Below are 21,574 nucleotides of genomic sequence, written 5' to 3'. Positions count from 1 at the left end.
CTTTGTTTCTCAAGGGGTCATTTAAATGCCTTTCATAGGTGTTTTCTACATATTTAAAGGATATGTCATTAATGCCTAATCAGTGGGGGTTTCATCAATCCAGCCTCCAAAAATCTCAGGAATGGGGCTGACCAGTTTTCCGTTCCTGGTGAAGAGGTGACCATACATGCTTAGTCATTGTTTATTCGATTGACTGGGACATACAGAAACAGCTGAACAAGTTTCCCTTGTCTCAAGATTCTTGAAGACTCTTTTCAGCCATTTTTATGTGATGAGGAACACTCTCCTGGACTTGCAGTGTCAGAATGTTTTTCAGCTATTTCGGTTAATATGCAACATGCCAACTTGCTGGAATTCGATATTGCAAATATTCAGGGATGGACTGGGAACTTAAAGTGGCCCTGGAAAAAAAACTAAAAGTGTCCCCATTTGTAGGGGTGTCCAAATTGACAGAAGGTGGGGCAACACCAATAGCCGAGGCCAGCAATAACATAGCGCAAAATACTGTCCCAGCAGAAACATATACCACACAACAGCACAATACACTGCCCCAAAAGCTGTCCTTCTGTTGTGGCCATCATTAGATGCCATTTTCTGTCCTCCTCCAGGTGTCTCTGATTAAGATATGGAGGAGGGGGCTTAGAAGGTGAGATGTGGGCCAGAGCAGTTGAATTCAGAGTGCATGTGTGGTCGCTGGTGGGGTACATGAGAATCTGTTTCTCGCAGGGTTAATTACTCTGAGAGGTCATTATGTACCTGGCCAGCGGCAGAGAGGATGGCTTGGGTGGCCCCATGAGCATCAGCCCACCAGGAAATTTCCCTGTAAGGTCTATGGCCAAGCTGCAGAAATCTGTTAACGATTTTGTCCTGCATTAGAAGCAGGGAGCTTCGAGATCAGCCAGTGCCAGCTCATTCGAGACACCTGTCGGGTGCTGAAGCCCTTTTGAAGAGGCCACAAAGTTTGTCAGCAGGGACAACTGCGGCATGAACGACGTCATCCCTCTCATATTTATCTTAGAACAGACACTGACACTCATGCAGCAGGGGACCATGGTCGAAAGAAGAGCAGCTGATGCATCTTGCTGTCTGCCCTATAGCTGTTGGGGACATACGAAGGGAATTTGCCATGGAGGAGGAGGATGACGAAGAAGAGGATGGGGAGCTGCCACTGCAAGAGGAGGAGGAGGAAGAGTCTGAGGTGGAAGAGCATGAGAACGATGATGAGAATGCATCACCGAGACGTGGCTCCTTGGGCACACTGTTCAGAATGCCCACATGTATGCTCGCTTGCTTACGCAGTGACAGGCATATCGTTGACATGGGGGAATGTTTTCCTCTGCCAGAAAGAGAGGACAAATTATGTTACTACCAGGAAACACTCTGTACGTAGCCTGTCGCAGCTAACGGCAAGCAGATGCCTGCCACCAGCATGTCTGAAAGGTTGGACCTTCTCTGCCCCCACTAAGTAACCCCCCTTAGCCACAGCTTCCACCTCAACGCCAGGGTTCAGGCCTACCAAAACTATGGCCGGTCTCCAGTCGCATACCCAGTTCCCTAACTACATGGATTTCTGGACAGGCAGGCTGGAAGAGTGGTTCAATCTGGTACAGCACGCTATCTTTCTTGGGGCCAGTCTCCAGTGTCATATCAGAGTGGGTTTTCAGTGCCGCAAAGGAAAAGGGGGAGGGGACAGGGGCAATGCCTCATCTTGCCACTGTTGTTGTATGTCTGCTTGCCTTCCATCATGTTCTGAATGGTGCATGCTGCAGCCTGCATCATGCCACTAATGCCTAAATAGTTCATTTAGGGCTCATGCACACGACCATATGCCTGTGAGCGTGAGCCATATGTCCCTGAGCGGCATACAACGTGCGCACGGGAGCGCACAGCATCATAGGTTACTATGATGCTGTGCACGTCTGGCCGGCCGCCGGACTATTGTCTCGCACAACAATAGTCCCGCAGGTGGCCCGACCTCACCTATTATGCTGTGCGCTCCCGTGCGCACAATGTATGCTGCTCCAGGACAGATGGCCCACTCACAGACCATATGTCTCGGAGGGCATACGGTCGTGTGCATGAGCCCTTATGTGTATTCACTTTCCACGCGGTTGAAATTTTTAAAACATTTTTTGGGGGGTGAGGTTAAATTTGCCCATCTTTGTCTCATCTGTTGCTGTCTGTCTGCCTAACTACCATCACGTCCTGTATGGCTGCTGCTGCGGCCTGCTTCATGCCAATAATGCCTCAATCATCCAGTTACGTGTATACAGTTTCCACATGGTTGAAATTAAATCTTGACATTTTCTCACAGCTCAGGCTGACAATGATTAGTATACAAGGAATAATAAAGAGAGCATGGAGACAGCACGTCCTTTCTGTGAGGTTTATTCCAGATGTGACATTTCGGCTAACAAGCCTTTGTGGATATCCGATTTGTTAGGGGAATCTAACCACTTCCCCTGGAGACGTAAACCCACCACCAAATCTACCTGGGTGTGCTGGCCACCATCTTTGATTTTGCGATTAGTACACATCACCTTGCTGCCGGTGGCTATTCTTGACACTGTCGCTGTCTGTCTGCCTACCATCACCTTCTATACAGTTTCTGCTGAGGCCTGCATCATTTGTGCAATTACATTTCTTTACATTCATTTATAAATTTCACTGTTACGTAGTAAGAACCTTTAGCTTGGACCCGCTTTGGGGCCAAACCAAACTATGTAAAAAATTCAGCGAACCGAACCCAAAACAAATCTCGACTTTTCTACTGGTTCGCTTATCTCTAAGCAGAACCCTTATTGTTGCCCTGATCCATTCTTGCCTTGATTACTGTAACTCACTACTAATCAATCTTCTCAGTAAACTCTTCCCTCTCCAGGCTCATCTATCAGCCTCACCACTACATCGATGCCTCCACCTTGTGACTAGGGATGAGCGAACTCGAACTGTATAGTTCGGGTTCGTACCGAATTTTGGGGTGTCCGTGACACGGACCCGAACCCGGACATTTTCGTAAAAGTCCGGGTTCGGGTTCGGTGTTCGTCGCTTTCTTGGCGCTTTTGTGACGCTTTCTTGGCGCTTTTTGAAAGGCTGCAAAGCAGCCAATCAACAAGCGTCATACTACTTGCCCCAAGAGGCCATCACAGCCATGCCTACTATTGGCATGGCTGTGATTGGCCAGAGCACCATGTGACCCAGCCTCTATTTAAGCTGGAGTCACATAGCGCCGCCCGTCACTCTGCTCTGATTAGCGTAGGGAGAGGTTGCGGCTGCGACAGTAGGGCGAGATTAGGCAGATTAACTCCTCCAAAGGACTTGATTAACTGATCGATCTGCAGCTGTGGATCATTGAGCTGCTGATCCTCAATTGCTCACTGTTTTTAGGCTGCACAGACCGTTTGTCAGTCTCATTTTTCTGGGGTGATCGGCGGCCATTTTGTGTCTTGTGGTGCGCCAGCACAAGCTGCGACCAAGTGCATTTAACCCTCAATGGTGTGGTTGTTTTTTGGCTAAAGCCTACATCAGGGTGAAGCTGTCACACCAAGTGCATTTAACCAGCAATAGTCTGTTCATTTTTTGGCCATATACAAAATCAGGGGCAAGCTGCGCCTGTCACCAAGTGCATTTAACCCTCAATGGTGTGGTTGTTTTTTGGCTAAAGCCTACATCAGGGTGAAGCTGTGACACCAAGTGCATTTAACCAGCAATAGTCTGTTCATTTTTTGGCCATATACAAAATCAGGGGCAAGCTGCGCCTGTCACCAAGTGCATTTAACCCTCAATGGTGTGGTTGTTTTTTGGCTAAAGCCTACATCAGGGTGAAGCTGTCACACCAAGTGCATTTAACCAGCAATAGTCTGTTCATTTTTTGGCCATATACAAAATCAGGGGCAAGCTGCGCCTGTCACCAAGTGCATTTAACCCTCAATGGTGTGGTTGTTTTTTGGCTAAAGCCTACATCAGGGTGAAGCTGTCACACCAAGTGCATTTAACCAGCAATAGTCTGTTTATTTTTTGGCCATATCCCAGTCTAATTCTGTCACTAAATCCATACCGGTCACCCAGCGCCTAAATACTAGGCCTCAAATTTATATCCAGCTAAATCTGTCCCTAGTGCTGTAGCTGGGCGAGTTATTTAGTGTCCGTTCAAGCACATTTCTTGTTCTGGGTTGAAATACAATTCCCAATTTAGCAATTTCATAATTTAGTGGTTCCTGCTATATCAGAGCTATTTGAAATCTATCCCAAAAAGGGTATATAATATTGAAGGTGCACATTGGGTCATTCAGAATAACTTCACACACACCCGCTACTGTGTATTTCCAAGTCTAATTCTGTCACTAAACCCATACCTGTCACCCAGCGCCTAAATACTAGGCCTCAAATTTAAATCCCTCTAAATCTCTCGTTACCGCTGTACTGTTGTTGCTGGGCAAGATATTTAGTGTCCGTCAAAGCACATTTTTTGTTCTGGGTTGAAGTACAATTCCCAATTTAGCAATTTCATAATTTAGTGGTTTCTGCTATATCAGAGCTATTTGAAATCTATCCCTAAAAGGGTATATAATATTGAAGGTGCACATTGGGTCATTCAGAATAACTTCACACACACGCTTCTGTGCATTTCCAAGTCTAATTCTGTCACTAAATCCATACCGGTGACCCAGCGCCTAAATACTAGGCCTCAAATTTAAATCCCTCTAAATCTCTCGTTACCCACCGCTGTACTGTTGTTGCTGGGCAAGATATTTAGTGTCCGTCAAAGCACATTTTTTGTTCTGGGTTGAAGTACAATTCCCAATTTAGCAATTTCATAATTTAGTGGTTTCTGCTATATCAGAGCTATTTGAAATCTATCCCTAAAAGGGTATATAATATTGAAGGTGCACATAGGGTCATTCAGAATAACTTCACACACACGCTTCTGTGCATTTCCAAGTCTAATTCTGTCACTAAATCCATACCGGTGACCCAGCGCCTAAATACTAGGCCTCAAATTTAAATCCCTCTAAATCTCTCGTTACCCACCGCTGTACTGTTGTTGCTGGGCAAGATATTTAGTGTCCGTCAAAGCACATTTTTTGTTCTGGGTTGAAGTACAATTCCCAATTTAGCAATTTCATAATTTAGTGGTTTCTGCTATATCAGAGCTATTTGAAATCTATCCCTAAAAGGGTATATAATATTGAAGGTGCACATAGGGTCATTCAGAATAACTTCACACACACGCTTCTGTGCATTTCCAAGTCTAATTCTGTCACTAAATCCATACCGGTGACCCAGCGCCTAAATACTAGGCCTCAAATTTAAATCCCTCTAAATCTCTCGTTACCCACCGCTGTACTGTTGTTGCTGGGCAAGATATTTAGTGTCCGTCAAAGCACATTTTTTGTTCTGGGTTGAAGTACAATTCCCAATTTAGCAATTTCATAATTTAGTGGTTTCTGCTATATCAGAGCTATTTGAAATCTATCCCTAAAAGGGTATATAATATTGAAGGTGCACATAGGGTCATTCAGAATAACTTCACACACACGCTTCTGTGCATTTCCAAGTCTAATTCTGTCACTAAATCCATACCGGTGACCCAGCGCCTAAATACTAGGCCTCAAATTTAAATCCCTCTAAATCTCTCGTTACCCACCGCTGTACTGTTGTTGCTGGGCAAGATATTTAGTGTCCGTCAAAGCACATTTTTTGTTCTGGGTTGAAGTACAATTCCCAATTTAGCAATTTCATAATTTAGTGGTTCCTGCTATATCAGAGCTATTTGAAATCTATCCCAAAAAGGGTATATAATATTGAAGGTGCACATTGGGTCATTCAGAATAACTTCACACACACCCGCTACTGTGTATTTCCAAGTCTAATTCTGTCACTAAACCCATACCTGTCACCCAGCGCCTAAATACTAGGCCTCAAATTTAAATCCCTCTAAATCTCTCGTTACCGCTGTACTGTTGTTGCTGGGCAAGATATTTAGTGTCCGTCAAAGCACATTTTTTGTTCTGGGTTGAAGTACAATTCCCAATTTAGCAATTTCATAATTTAGTGGTTTCTGCTATATCAGAGCTATTTGAAATCTATCCCTAAAAGGGTATATAATATTGAAGGTGCACATTGGGTCATTCAGAATAACTTCACACACACGCTTCTGTGCATTTCCAAGTCTAATTCTGTCACTAAATCCATACCGGTGACCCAGCGCCTAAATACTAGGCCTCAAATTTAAATCCCTCTAAATCTCTCGTTACCCACCGCTGTACTGTTGTTGCTGGGCAAGATATTTAGTGTCCGTCAAAGCACATTTTTTGTTCTGGGTTGAAGTACAATTCCCAATTTAGCAATTTCATAATTTAGTGGTTTCTGCTATATCAGAGCTATTTGAAATCTATCCCTAAAAGGGTATATAATATTGAAGGTGCACATAGGGTCATTCAGAATAACTTCACACACACGCTTCTGTGCATTTCCAAGTCTAATTCTGTCACTAAATCCATACCGGTGACCCAGCGCCTAAATACTAGGCCTCAAATTTAAATCCCTCTAAATCTCTCGTTACCCACCGCTGTACTGTTGTTGCTGGGCAAGATATTTAGTGTCCGTCAAAGCACATTTTTTGTTCTGGGTTGAAGTACAATTCCCAATTTAGCAATTTCATAATTTAGTGGTTTCTGCTATATCAGAGCTATTTGAAATCTATCCCTAAAAGGGTATATAATATTGAAGGTGCACATAGGGTCATTCAGAATAACTTCACACACACGCTTCTGTGCATTTCCAAGTCTAATTCTGTCACTAAATCCATACCGGTGACCCAGCGCCTAAATACTAGGCCTCAAATTTAAATCCCTCTAAATCTCTCGTTACCCACCGCTGTACTGTTGTTGCTGGGCAAGATATTTAGTGTCCGTCAAAGCACATTTTTTGTTCTGGGTTGAAGTACAATTCCCAATTTAGCAATTTCATAATTTAGTGGTTTCTGCTATATCAGAGCTATTTGAAATCTATCCCTAAAAGGGTATATAATATTGAAGGTGCACATAGGGTCATTCAGAATAACTTCACACACACGCTTCTGTGCATTTCCAAGTCTAATTCTGTCACTAAATCCATACCGGTGACCCAGCGCCTAAATACTAGGCCTCAAATTTAAATCCCTCTAAATCTCTCGTTACCCACCGCTGTACTGTTGTTGCTGGGCAAGATATTTAGTGTCCGTCAAAGCACATTTTTTGTTCTGGGTTGAAGTACAATTCCCAATTTAGCAATTTCATAATTTAGTGGTTTCTGCTATATCAGAGCTATTTGAAATCTATCCCTAAAAGGGTATATAATATTGAAGGTGCACATAGGGTCATTCAGAATAACTTCACACACACGCTTCTGTGCATTTCCAAGTCTAATTCTGTCACTAAATCCATACCGGTGACCCAGCGCCTAAATACTAGGCCTCAAATTTAAATCCCTCTAAATCTCTCGTTACCCACCGCTGTACTGTTGTTGCTGGGCAAGATATTTAGTGTCCGTCAAAGCACATTTTTTGTTCTGGGTTGAAGTACAATTCCCAATTTAGCAATTTCATAATTTAGTGGTTTCTGCTATATCAGAGCTATTTGAAATCTATCCCTAAAAGGGTATATAATATTGAAGGTGCACATAGGGTCATTCAGAATAACTTCACACACACGCTTCTGTGCATTTCCAAGTCTAATTCTGTCACTAAATCCATACCGGTGACCCAGCGCCTAAATACTAGGCCTCAAATTTAAATCCCTCTAAATCTCTCGTTACCCACCGCTGTACTGTTGTTGCTGGGCAAGATATTTAGTGTCCGTCAAAGCACATTTTTTGTTCTGGGTTGAAGTACAATTCCCAATTTAGCAATTTCATAATTTAGTGGTTTCTGCTATATCAGAGCTATTTGAAATCTATCCCAAAAAGGGTATATAATATTCAAGGTGCACATTGGGTCATTCAGAATAACTTCACACACACGCTTCTGTGCATTTCCAAGTCTAATTCTGTCACTAAATCCATACCGGTCACCCAGCGCCTAAATACTAGGCCTCAAATTTATATCCCGCTGAATTTGAATACAATACATTGGGCCAAATAATATATTTGTTGTTGTGGTGAACCATAACAATGAGAAAAACATCTAGTAAGGGACGCGGACGTGGACATGGTCGTGGTGGTGTTAGTGGACCCTCTGGTGCTGGGAGAGGACGTGGCCGTTCTGCCACATCCACACGTCCTAGTGTACCAACTACCTCAGGTCCCAGTAGCCGCCAGAATTTACAGCGATATATGGTGGGGCCCAATGCCGTTCTAAGGATGGTAAGGCCTGAGCAGGTACAGGCATTAGTCAATTGGGTGGCCGACAGTGGATCCAGCACGTTCACATTATCTCCCACCCAGTCTTCTGCAGAAAGCGCACAGATGGCGCCTGAAAACCAACCCCATCAGTCTGTCACATCACCCCCATGCATACCAGGGAAACTGTCTCAGCCTCAAGTTATGCAGCAGTCTCTTATGCTGTTTGAAGACTCCGCTGGCAGGGTTTCCCAAGGGCATCCACCTAGCCCTTCCCCAGCGGTGAAAGACATAGAATGCACTGACGCACAACCACTTATGTTTCCTGATGATGAGGACATGGGAATACCACCTCAGTATGTCTCTGATGATGACGAAACACAGGTGCCAACTGCTGCGTCTTTCTGCAGTGTGCAGACTGAACAGGAGGTCAGGGATCAAGACTGGGTGGAAGACGATGCAGGGGACGATGAGGTCCTAGACCCCACATGGAATGAAGGTCGTGCCACTGACTTTCACAGTTCGGAGGAAGAGGCAGTGGTGAGACCGAGCCAACAGCGTAGCAAAAGAGGGAGCAGTGGGCAAAAGCAGAACACCCGCCGCCAAGAGACTCCGCCTGCTACTGACCGCCGCCATCTGGGACCGAGCACCCCAAAGGCAGCTTCAAGGAGTTCCCTGGCATGGCACTTCTTCAAACAATGTGCTGACGACAAGACCCGAGTGGTTTGCACGCTGTGCCATCAGAGCCTGAAGCGAGGCATTAACGTTCTGAACCTGAGCACAACCTGCATGACCAGGCACCTGCATGCAAAGCATGAACTGCAGTGGAGTAAACACCTTAAAACCAAGGAAGTCACTCAGGCTCCCCCTGCTACCTCTTCTGCTGCTGCCGCCTCGGCCTATTCTGCTGCTGCCGCCTCGGCCTCTTCCTCCGCCTCTGGAGGAACGTTGGCACCTGCCGCCCAGCAAACAGGGGATGTACCACCAACACCACCACCACCACCTCCGTCACCAAGCGTCTCAACCATGTCACACGCCAGCGTTCAGCTCTCCATCTCACAAACATTTGATAGAAAGCGTAAATTCCCACCTAGCCACCCTCGATCCCTGGCCCTGAATGCCAGCATTTCTAAACTACTGGCCTATGAAATGCTGTCATTTAGGCTGGTGGACACAGACAGCTTCAAACAGCTCATGTCGCTTGCTGTCCCACAGTATGTTGTTCCCAGCCGGCACTACTTCTCCAAGAGAGCCGTGCCTTCCCTGCACAACCAAGTATCCGATAAAATCAAGTGTGCACTGCGCAACGCCATCTGTAGCAAGGTCCACCTAACCACAGATACGTGGACCAGTAAGCACGGCCAGGGACGCTATATCTCCCTAACTGCACACTGGGTAAATGTAGTGGCAGCTGGGCCCCAGGCGGAGAGCTGTTTGGCGCACGTCCTGCCGCCGCCAAGGATCGCAGGGCAACATTCTTTGCCTCCTGTTGCCACCTCCTCCTTCTCGGCTTCCTCCTCCTCTTCTTCCACCTGCTCATCCAGTCAGCCACACACCTTCACCACCAACTTCAGCACAGCCCGGGGTAAACGTCAGCAGGCCATTCTGAAACTCATATGTTTGGGGGACAGGCCCCACACCGCACAGGAGTTGTGGCGGGGTATTGAACAACAGACCGACGAGTGGTTGCTGCCGGTGAGCCTCAAGCCCGGCCTGGTGGTGTGTGATAATGGGCGAAATCTCGTTGCAGCTCTGGGACTAGCCAATTTGACGCACATCCCTTGCTTGGCGCATGTGCTGAATTTGGTGGTGCAGAAGTTCATTCACAACTACCCCGACATGTCAGAGCTGCTGCATAAAGTGCGGGCCGTCTGTTCGCGCTTCCGGCGTTCACATCCTGCCGCTGCTCGCCTGTCTGCGCTACAGCGTAACTTCGGCCTTCCCGCTCACCGCCTCATATGCGACGTGCCCACCAGGTGGAACTCCACCTTGCACATGCTGGACAGACTGTGCGAGCAGCAGCAGGCCATAGTGGAGTTTCAGCTGCAGCACGCACGGGTCAGTCGCACTACAGAACAGCACCACTTCACCACCAATGACTGGGCCTCCATGCGAGACCTGTGTGCCCTGTTGCGCTGTTTCGAGTACTCCACCAACATGGCCAGTGGCGATGACACCGTTATCAGCGTTACAATACCACTTCTATGTCTCCTTGAGAAAACACTTAGGGCGATGATGGAACAGGAGGTGGCCCAGGAGGAGGAGGAGGAGGATGAGGAAGAGGGGTCATTTTTAGCACTTTCAGGCCAGTCTCTTCGAAGTGACTCAGAGGGAGGTTTTTTGCAACAGCAGAGGCCAGGTACAAATGTGGCCAGCCAGGGCCCACTACTGGAGGACGAGGAGGACGAGGATGAGGAGGAGGTGGAGGAGGATGAGGATGAAGCATGGTCACAGCGGGGTGGCACCCAACGCAGCTCGGGTCCATCACTGGTGCGTGGCTGGGGGGAAAGGCAGGACGATGACGATACGCCTCCCACAGAGGACAGCTTGTCCTTACCCCTGGGCAGCCTGGCACACATGAGCGACTACATGCTGCAGTGCCTGCGCAACGACAGCAGAGTTGCCCACATTTTAACCTGTGCGGACTACTGGGTTGCCACCCTGCTGGATCCACGCTACAAAGACAATGTGCCCACCTTACTTCCTGCACTGGAGCGTGATAGGAAGATGCGCGAGTACAAGCGCACGTTGGTAGACGCGCTACTGAGAGCATTCCCAAATGTCACAGGGGAACAAGTGGAAGCCCAAGGCCAAGGCAGAGGAGGAGCAAGAGGTCGCCAAGGCAGCTGTGTCACGGCCAGCTCCTCTGAGGGCAGGGTTAGCATGGCAGAGATGTGGAAAACTTTTGTCAACACGCCACAGCTAACTGCACCACCACCTGATACGCAACGTGTTAGCAGGAGGCAACATTTCACTAACATGGTGGAACAGTACGTGTGCACACCCCTCCACGTACTGACTGATGGTTCGGCCCCATTCAACTTCTGGGTCTCTAAATTGTCCACGTGGCCAGAGCTAGCCTTTTATGCCTTGGAGGTGCTGGCCTGCCCGGCAGCCAGCGTTTTGTCTGAACGTGTATTCAGCACGGCAGGGGGCGTCATTACAGACAAACGCAGCCGCCTGTCTACAGCCAATGTGGACAAGCTGACGTTCATAAAAATGAACCAGGCATGGATCCCACAGGACCTGTCCGTCCCTTGTCCAGATTAGACATTAACTACCTCCCCATAACCATATATTATTGGACTCCAGGGCACTTCCTCATTCAATCCTATTTTTATTTTCATTTTACCATTATATTGCGATGCTACCCAAAGTTGAATGAACCTCTCCTCTGCCTGTGTGCTAGGCCTAAATATATGCCAATGGACTGTTGCAGTGGTGGCTGACATGAAGCCTGATTCTCTGCTATGACATGCAGACTAATTCTCTGCTGACATGAAGCCAGATTGTCTGTTACGGGACCTCTCTCCTCTGCCTGGGTGCTGGGCCTAAATTTATGACAATGGACTGTTGCAGTGGTGGCTGACGTGAAGCCTGATTCTCTGCTATGACATGCAGACTGATTCTCTGCTGACATGAAGCCAGATCCTCTGTTACGGGACCTCTCTCCTCTGCCTGGGTGCTGGGCCTAAATTTATGACAATGGACTGTTGCAGTGGTGGCTGACGTGAAGCCTGATTCTCTGCTATGACATGCAGACTGATTCTCTGCTGACATGAAGCCAGATCCTCTTTTACGGGACCTCTCTCCTCTGCCTGGGTGCTGGGCCTAAATTTATGACAATGGACTGTTGCAGTGGTGGCTGACGTGAAGCCTGATTCTCTGCTATGACATGCAGACTGATTCTCTGCTGACATGAAGCCAGATCCTCTTTTACGGGACCTCTCTCCTCTGCCTGGGTGCTGGGCCTGAATATATGCCAATGGACTGTTGCAGTGGTGGGTGACGTGAAGCCTCATTCTCTGCTATGACATGCAGACTAATTCTCTGCTGACATGAAGCCAGATTGTCTGTTACGGGACCTCTCTCCTCTGCCTGTGTGTGTGCTGGGCCTAAATATATGCCAATGGACTGTTGCAGTGGTGGCTGACGTGAAGCCTCATTCTCTGCTATGACATGCAGACTGATTCTCTGCTGACATGAAGCCAGATCCTCTGTTACGGGACCTCTCTCCTCTGCCTGGGTGCTGGGCCTAAATTTATGACAATGGACTGTTGCAGTGGTGGCTGACGTGAAGCCTGATTCTCTGCTATGACATGCAGACTGATTCTCTGCTGTCATGAAGCCAGATTGTCTGTTACGGGACCTTTCTCCTCTACCTGGGTTCTGGGCCTAAATTTATGAAAATTGACTCTTACAGTGGTGGGTGACGTGAAGCCTGATTCTCTGCTATGATATGAAGACTGATTCTCTGCTGACATGAAGCCAGATTGTCTGTTACGGGACCTTTCTCCTCTGCCTGGGTTCTGGGCCTAAATTTATGAAAATTGACTCTTACAGTGGTGGGTGACGTGAAGCCTGATTCTCTGCTATGATATGAAGACTGATTCTCTGCTGACATGAAGCCAGATTGTCTGTTACGGGACCTTTCTCCTCTGCCTGGGTTCTGGGCCTAAATTTATGAAAATTGACTCTTACAGTGGTGGGTGACGTGAAGCCTGATTCTCTGCTATGATATGAAGACTGATTCTCTGCTGACATGAAGCCAGATTGTCTGTTACGGGACCTTTCTCCTCTGCCTGGGTTCTGGGCCTAAATTTATGAAAATTGACTCTTACAGTGGTGGGTGACGTGAAGCCTGATTCTCTGCTATGATATGAAGACTGATTCTCTGCTGACATGAAGCCAGATTGTCTGTTACGGGACCTTTCTCCTCTGCCTGGGTTCTGGGCCTAAATTTATGAAAATTGACTCTTACAGTGGTGGGTGACGTGAAGCCTGATTCTCTGCTATGATATGAAGACTGATTCTCTGCTGACATGAAGCCAGATTGTCTGTTACGGGACCTTTCTCCTCTGCCTGGGTTCTGGGCCTAAATTTATGAAAATTGACTCTTACAGTGGTGGGTGACGTGAAGCCTGATTCTCTGCTATGATATGAAGACTGATTCTCTGCTGACATGAAGCCAGATTGTCTGTTACGGGACCTTTCTCCTCTGCCTGGGTTCTGGGCCTAAATTTATGAAAATTGACTCTTACAGTGGTGGGTGACGTGAAGCCTGATTCTCTGCTATGATATGAAGACTGATTCTCTGCTGACATGAAGCCAGATTCTCTGTTACGGGACCTCTCTCCTCTGCCTGGGTGCTGGGCCTAAATTTATGACAATGGACTGTTGCAGTGGTGGCTGACGTGAAGCCTGATTCTCTGCTATGACATGCAGACTGATTCTCTGCTGACATGAAGCCAGATTCTCTGTTACGGGACCTCCCTCCTCTGCCTGGGTGCTGGGCCTAAATATATGCCAATGGACTGTTGCAGTGGTGGCTGACGTGAAGCCTCATTCTCTGCTATGACATGCAGACTAATTCTCTGCTGACATGAAGACAGATTCTCTGTTACGGGACCTCTCTCCTCTGCCTGGGTGCCGGGGCCTAAATATCTGAGAATGGACTGTTCCAGTGGTGGGTGACGGGAAGCCAGATTCTCTGCTATGGAACCTCTCTCCAATTGATTTTGGTTAATTTTTATTTATTTAATTTTTATTTTAATTTATTTCCCTATCCACATTTGTTTGCAGGGGATTTACCTACATGTTGCTGCCTTTTGCAGCCCTCTAGCTCTTTCCTGGGCTGTTTTACAGCCTTTTTAGTGCCGAAAAGTTCGGGTCCCCATTGACTTCAATGGGGTTCGGGTTCGGGACGAAGTTCGGATCGGGTTCGGATCCCGAACCCGAACATTTCCGGGATGTTCGGCCGAACTTCTCGAACCCGAACATCCAGGTGTTCGCTCAACTCTACTTGTGACTTGTCACTGCACTGGCCACTCACTTACTTTAGGACACGATTTAATGGGGTTGTTCCATCTGAACGTTTATAGCATTTTGATAGGGTATGCCATACATGTCCAATAGGTGGGGGTCCCACCTTTGTCATTCACTCCTATCTCAAAAATTGTGAATAGAAAACCCGCTGCATATGTCTGCCTTTCTCCATTCACTGCAAGTCCATAGCAGTGAATGGAGTGGTGACCAAGCAGCACGGAACGCTATCCATTCACGAAACGGCCTGAAGGGTCTCGATAGTGCTGGTCTACCTTATATCTCCTCCCTCATCTTTATCTAACATCCATGCTTTGTGTTCTGCCAATAAAAAGGGACTAATATCCTCCATAATTTCAACCTCAAACTTCCATCTCGAGACTTTTCTCGTCCTGCACACGTTCTCTGGAATGCACTATACTGGACAATCAGATTAACTTCCTATGTTCTTCCAGTGTTAACGGGACCCCAAAACACATCTTTTTGGTATCACAATGGTTTTCTTTTTACTGCTTAGATTTCCATCTGTGAGATGAGATGCACTGATATGTTTGATATTTTTGCTTGTTTGGTTGGAGGCTGTTTCAACAAAGGTTTGGAAAGGAGCTCAAAAAATGGCCACCACTAAGTAAGCCAGAATAATTTTAGACATGTGAGAAGCTCATGTTCAGTTCAGAGATGTTTTGATAATGGAAATTAAGTGGTTGTCACGCTATGTGTATGTTGGCCAGAATTCAGTGGGGGTAGTCTCTGCAGTCTGGGTCAAATGCCTACATAAAGGATGTCCATGTATATTTAGCTATGCATTAACCTTTTAAAAATTAGGTTAGTTACAAGCGTATATTTTTTAATCTCCTCCTGAGATGAGATTGTGTTTTGTAGTGTCTTTCATGATGGGGAGGGAAGAGCCAGAGCTCTGTACATTTCTATATATGGTCACATATGGGGAGTATATACCGGTATAATGTAGAGTAATATCCAGTATGTACCGGACCCCTGTGCTGAGCAGCAGATATGGGGGTTGTCTATATACTTCTCCTTATACAAGGTAAGAAATGGGCCTTTATCATTACATAACTTTTTATTGTAGGTTATATTCTTATAATATTCATTATACCTGTCTCGTATTACCTTTGTGATTTTTACAATCACTCAATATCTATGTTGCACCTTCTGAAATGTCTGACATCTTCTCTTACAGGGATCACTGGTGAAATGGTTTTGTATCAGCCTCAGGACATTGTATCTGTGGAGGTTAATAGGACGGCAGTCATTATGTGCGTGTCCAGTGCAAAGTCAGTCGTACAAAAATTCTCCTGGTATCGGAGAAGTAACAAAGACCTGGTCTGTGTGAAGTCATGCACCAGAGATAATGATCCACACAAATACGGCTGTAAAAATGAGAACTACACGGCCAGCCTGGAGATATATAATGTACAGATCACTGACTCTGGAGTTTATTACTGTATGAATTATTATACTAGGTTCTCTCTAAAATTTGGCAACGGGACATATTTGAATGTTGGAGGTAAGATCTTTCTGTTATCTTTTCTTCTATGTGCAAAAGAAAAATACCTGGGTAATTCACTTCATAGATATTTAGATGGATATTCTGAATATTAGACTAGGTCTGTTAAGATTAAGTAAAATTTTCATTTCCAGAGCGTCCCACCTTCAACCATATATAAGCTGTGTTGAGGAGGAGGTCTCCTTCTTTTGTTAGATCTTGACTTTATCCTTATTCCTTCAACCTTCTCTATACTATGTATAGTATTTGTGCAGTTAATGTTTTGCATTCATTTTTACATTACACTTATGTAGTAAGAAGCATTAGCTTTAGCTTTAAGTCTTTAGTTTTCAGATTAAACCTTTAGCTTTAGTCTAAAGACTGGGGCATCGAGGTCATCTTCCTTGGTGACTTATTTAGTAAACTTTCTTAGTTTTTTTCTTCTCTCATCTTCTTTCTTATTTTTCTTCTCCAATCACCTCCACCTCTTCTCTTCTGTTTCTCATACTTCTCATTCTTCATCTTTTCTTTCATGTTATATTTTTTTCCTCTCCATCTGCTTCTATCCCTTTTTTTTCCACCCTTCTTCTGTTTTCTCTCCTTTTTCTCCCTCTTGAGATGAGAAAAGGGGGGTGCAGGCAAAGTATAGCCTACTTTGTTCCGACTCCTCTTGGGACAATACCACGACCACAGCAGGATATATACAATGTCTTCAATTATTTGAAACCAAGGTGACAACGCATTTTGGAGTTACAAGACTCCTCTTTCAAGTCTGAAACCTTGCCAGAGATACAAATTTGAGGATTAAACGTTGCCTGCACCCCCCTTTTTCTCATTTCCAGTATTTATACTCCTCCAGAGGGTTGGCTACCCCTCAAAGTGAGGATCGGACGACATTGGCAGCACCAACCTGTCACAACCAGACAGCTGAGAAGCTCTGACAGAAGCCTTTCAGAACCTCCTCCTTGAGTTTTCTTTGTTTTTAGTTTTCAGTTCCTCATCTCGTTAGCCTCTCTCAGCTGTCATGTAGTTGGACTGATTGCATCCCTTTTAATTCCTCCCCATAATGCATTAGTGTGCGGTTTATACAGCTTCCTGGAGTGTGTGTGCATGCTGATCCTATTTCCCCGTCTTCTACAAGTTAAGTGTTGTACATTCATTTGTGATTTTCTGTTTGCTGGATCCCAGGTGACCCTGACTCCCTCCGTGTCTAGTGTAGGGAGCCGGTGGTCGTGTCCCTTCACTATTGTAGGGTGTTCAGGTGTTATATAGTCGAGGTACGAGGATATGCGATCATCCACCATTGGGATTATCGCATAGGCTGAGCAGTAAGGGAGAGAGCCAGGTCTGATGCAGGGGTCTCCCTTTTTGTTCCTTCGTTTTGGATCCAGTGAGTCATATATTCATTTTGCATTGTCTTGTTTCCTGTACACCTTCCGTGACATTATAAACCGCCAAAACCGTCTCAAGCATGGATCCGGTTTCACTTTTGACTGAACGCTTCCAGGGTCTTTCATTGGAGGTAGCTGATCTCCGTAAGACTCTTTCTCAGTTTCTAGTGACCGGTTCAGCTTGCGTTCATGGAGTTTGTTTTGAGCCTAAGATCTCGCTCCCGGATACGTTCTCCGGGGGTAGTGAGAATTTTGTGCGTTTCAGAGAGGCTTGCAAACTCCATTTTCGCCTTCTTCCCCATTCTTCCCCATTCTTCTGGTGATGAGGAATGGAGGGTGGGGATCATTATATCGCTGCTCAGGGGTAACGCTCAGTCGTGGGCTTTTTCGCTGCCGGTGAGGGCACGGCCCCTCCGTTCAGTGGATGAATTCTTTTTAGCCCTGGGTCAGATATATGATGATCCGGATCGTGTTGCTTTGGCTGAGTCTAGACTACGTCTGTTATGCCAGGGTAAACAATCCGCAGAAATATACTGCTCAGAATTTCGGAGATGGGCAGCTGATACTGGCTGGAATGATGCTGCACTCCGAAGTCAATTTTGCCATGGTCTTTCAGACCCCTGGAGTGTGTGTACATGCTGATCCTATTTCACAAATTGGTACAAATTGGTACAAATTCACCCCTACGGGTTTACATGTATTACTCTCTGAGAGCCTTTCCCTTTTTATTTTTTGCTATAATTTGCTCATCTCCTTCTTTTCCTAAAAGTTGTCTCCTTTTTCTGTTCCTTCTCAGCCTTCTTCTTTTACCTTTTGTTCTTTTCCTCTTCCTTGTTCCTTTTCTTTTCTTCACCTACATTCTCTTTGTAGTACTTTTTTTATTTTCCTTTCATCGTCCTAATACTTAGTTGTCACAGAAATAAGACTTGGTGGCCCTTTGTTTAAAGGGTTTTCTGGGACTTATATACTGGGACAATAGGTCATCAGTATTTGATTGGTGGGGGTCTGACACCAGAGACCCCCTACGATCATCTGTTTGAGAGGACACTGGTGCGTGCCATGGCCTTCTCCCTGCTCACCAAGCACAGCACCATAGTATAGTGTTTGTGCTTTTTTTCACAGCTCAGCTTAATTGAATTGAATGGGGCTGAGCTACACCCAGGCCACGTGACTGATGAACATGATGACATTTGGCCTAGGAAAAGCTTAAAGAAGACCAACTGCTGCTGCCTTTTCAAACAGCTGATCAGCAGGTGTCCTGGGTGTTAGGCCCCCACCAATCAGATACTGATGACCTATCCAAAGGTTAAGTCATCAGTATATAAGTCTCGGAAAACCCCTTTAAAATGCAACATTTGACAATATACTGTTAGCATGTTGACTACTTTGTTACTGCCTAATTTACAAAGCTTGGAGGACATTTATCAAGACCAGCATTTTTTTTGCTACTCCTGGTTCCCTCGGCACAGCCGAAGGATGCTTCAAGGTTATGTAAGAGTGCATGCTTCCCATAATTCTGACACATCCTTCCGCTGGTCATGGAACAGACCAATCTACAGCAGCCTCCTAGCTGCAGTAGATTTCTGCCTTTATTCATGCAGAAAACTGGCATCAATAAAAAATAAATGTAATGGGCCTGCTGTCCCACCCTTGCCACACTCCTTTTCTCATCAATTCAGAAAAGTGGCATAAATGGGAAAAAGTCACACATTTTGCCTAAAAAATAACAAGACTTTGTGACTTTTCAACACCACTTTAGTAAATGTCCCTCCTTATTTTTGTGTCTTGATTAATTGAACAAATACCATATACCTTATTCAGTGATATCTCCCTTCTTTATTTGCAGACAACTCCACCTCCAGAAGCTCCATTCATATTCTCGGTCATCTTTACCCTCTGCATCCTAACAGCTCTTTAGATCTCACATGTGTAGTACTTGTGGCCCATAATACAGTCCATCTGCACTGGAACATCTCAGGAACATATTACAAAGGCCGGATCATCTGTAAAGAAGAATCAGATGGGACATGGACTGTGATGAACTTAATTTCACTTCCCAAGAACAGTTGGCGTCATGGGGAGAAGATGACTTGTGAAGTTTGGATAAACTCATCTCCTACCAGTGTCCACTGGGAAATCCCCGAAAAAGGTAGCAATGGATCCCAGAAGGAAGGTGGTATTGACACTTATGGAGCTACAGTACTTCTTGGCAGGACACGAGATCATGAGTTGACCTCTATGCTGCCCTTTAGGTCATGAATTTTTACGATGCATTTGTTTAATAGAGAACATCTTATTCTTGGTTATCTCTAGTATGATATTAAAGACCGTCATGTGTTTGAGATCATTCAAAATTCCAGAATCTTTTACATATAGAAGATGACATTTGTCCTTTGATAAGCAAGTTTTTATATTAGAATTTTTTTTCATGTCATGTTAAATTGTTAAGATCTTTTAGGTGAGCTCTTGAGAGAACATAGTTATGAATAGCACCCTATCTGACACTTGATGTCCTTGGTTCAAGCCCTATGAGCCTAGATGACACATAGATTCTGATTACCAACAAAGAAGATAGGACTTATAAATATGAGGTTTCATTTTCAACATCTCGTGTCTTACCATTTTACAGATGAGCTCCATGGGTGTGCCTATAACTGTCAAAGCTTCCTGATACCGGTGGTGACTTCTGGGACTTTACTGCTGTTCATGTTGTCTGTTCATCTCATCAGGACTCTCAAACCCATAGGTAATACTTATACATTTGAGGGGTGTTGAAACAAGATTATACAACGGTTGTCCCCCCACTGTCTACAAGTTTTGTACATTTTATATCTTATTCGAAATCAGTCAATATATTTTTCTGGTTTTTATATTTCAGATAATAAAACTCAAGAGTTGATGGCCAGGATTAATATGATGGAGGTAACTGCAGTATATCAACTATATTTATGCCACATTTACAAACAGCAAATTCAGATGTTACCATTTAGAAGAATTTAAACCTAGAGTGCTCTCTGGACATGAAATAAATGTACTGTACAGACGCCCAGAGTCAGTGAGGTGCACTAAAGCCAAGTACTTGTCATTCTCGAACCCCGTGATAGCTAACTTTTGTATTTTTTCCTTTTTATTTTAGGATGAAATTGTCTATTCAGAACTGAATATAAACCAATTTTCTAAATTTAAAAATCAACCTGAAGAGTAAATCTATGAACGCAAAAATACACAAATTAAAGGAATTTATTCTTGCATATGCAAATTAACGGATCTTTGGATGTGAATCAGTCTTGCTATCTTTCAACTGATTTTGTAATTTGACAACTGGGATTCATTTTGACAAAAATATTTGACCCTGTAGAGGCGTCCTTCATTTTAGTTGTGACCCAAATAAAGATGAGACAATTAATACACTGAATCGGTTCTGAGTGTTGCCTCTTTTCTGGCTTAACTGCTCGTATCCCTCTCTTTCTACTAATCACCAGTGTTGAGGCATAAGTCTATGGTGCATAGAGGACAGAGGTCAACATAGGGAGAGTCCCAATGATGTGCTCGTGTTGGTGCTCGTTAAGCCAATGCACCACTACCTACCTCAGTACAGGAGTGTCATACAGTGTCTTTATAATTATGTCATCCCAATCACAACCTTGCAAACACCATGCTATGTGGCCATTCATTTCCCTAGCCATGGTGGCCATATAATACACTATTTTATTGTGCTTGCCAGAGCTTGAGCTAGCTCCTCACACCCTTCCACTGATTTTCTATGAAAGGCAAAAATTATGCTTTTGTGGCCTCCTTCTCACACAACCGTATGGCTTTTTCAGTATTTTTTGGTCTGCAAAAAATACGGTTGACATCCGTGTGCATTACGTTTTTTGCGGAATGGAAAATCTGGCCCCTAATAGTACTATCCTTGTCCGTTATGCAGACATTAATAGGACATGTTCTATGTTTGAACGGAAACGGAAGGCATACGGAGTACCTTTTGTATTTTTTGCGGATCCATTGAAATGAATGGTTCCGTATACGGAAAAAAAAAAACGGAACGGAAACGTAAAAAAAATGTTTGTGTGCAGGAGGCCTAATTCTGTGTTCCTAGTGTGAATATGTGTAAAAAAGAGAATAATAACAATACTCTCCATAAAAGTATAGTTTATCTGAGGGGACACTATTACTGTGTTGATACACTTTCTGAGGACAAAAAGAGATGTAGTATTTCTGTGGAGGGCTCTATTATTCTGTGGGGCACAATGACCATGGCTAATTTTTTCTGTGGGGGGGGGGGAATAACTATAGATATGGTGGTAGCTGGGGC

General features: G+C 45.0%; 1 protein-coding gene across 1 annotated transcript; it reads left to right on the top strand.

Annotated features, from left to right (window-relative positions):
* The first annotated feature begins 1,126 nt into the window (after positions 1–1,126).
* On the top strand, positions 1,127–20,548 carry LOC122921447. The gene is made up of 6 exons (XM_044271426.1): positions 1,127–1,382; positions 15,563–15,889; positions 19,106–19,408; positions 19,889–20,005; positions 20,138–20,181; positions 20,396–20,548. The coding sequence occupies exons 1-6, from the start codon at positions 1,127–1,129 to the stop codon at positions 20,462–20,464; spliced, it is 1,116 nt and encodes a 371-aa protein (XP_044127361.1). The 3' UTR covers positions 20,465–20,548.
* Positions 20,549–21,574: the final 1,026 nt, after the last annotated feature.

Source organism: Bufo gargarizans, chromosome 11, assembly GCF_014858855.1.
Source record: "Bufo gargarizans isolate SCDJY-AF-19 chromosome 11, ASM1485885v1, whole genome shotgun sequence".
In the NCBI taxonomy this organism is placed as follows: Eukaryota; Metazoa; Chordata; class Amphibia; order Anura; family Bufonidae; genus Bufo; species Bufo gargarizans.
Note: the sequence above shows the minus strand (reverse complement) of the source record. Positions and strands in the feature narration are given on the sequence as shown.

Coding starts and splice junctions, on each gene's coding strand:
- LOC122921447 (XM_044271426.1), top strand. CDS start 1,127: ATGGAGGAGGAGGATGACGAAGAAGAGGATGGGGAGCTGCCACTGCAA. Junction 20,006..20,137: donor CAGGACTCTCAAACCCATAG/GTAATACTTATA, acceptor TTTATATTTCAG/ATAATAAAACTCAAGAGTTG. Junction 20,182..20,395: donor CCAGGATTAATATGATGGAG/GTAACTGCAGTA, acceptor TTTTTATTTTAG/GATGAAATTGTCTATTCAGA.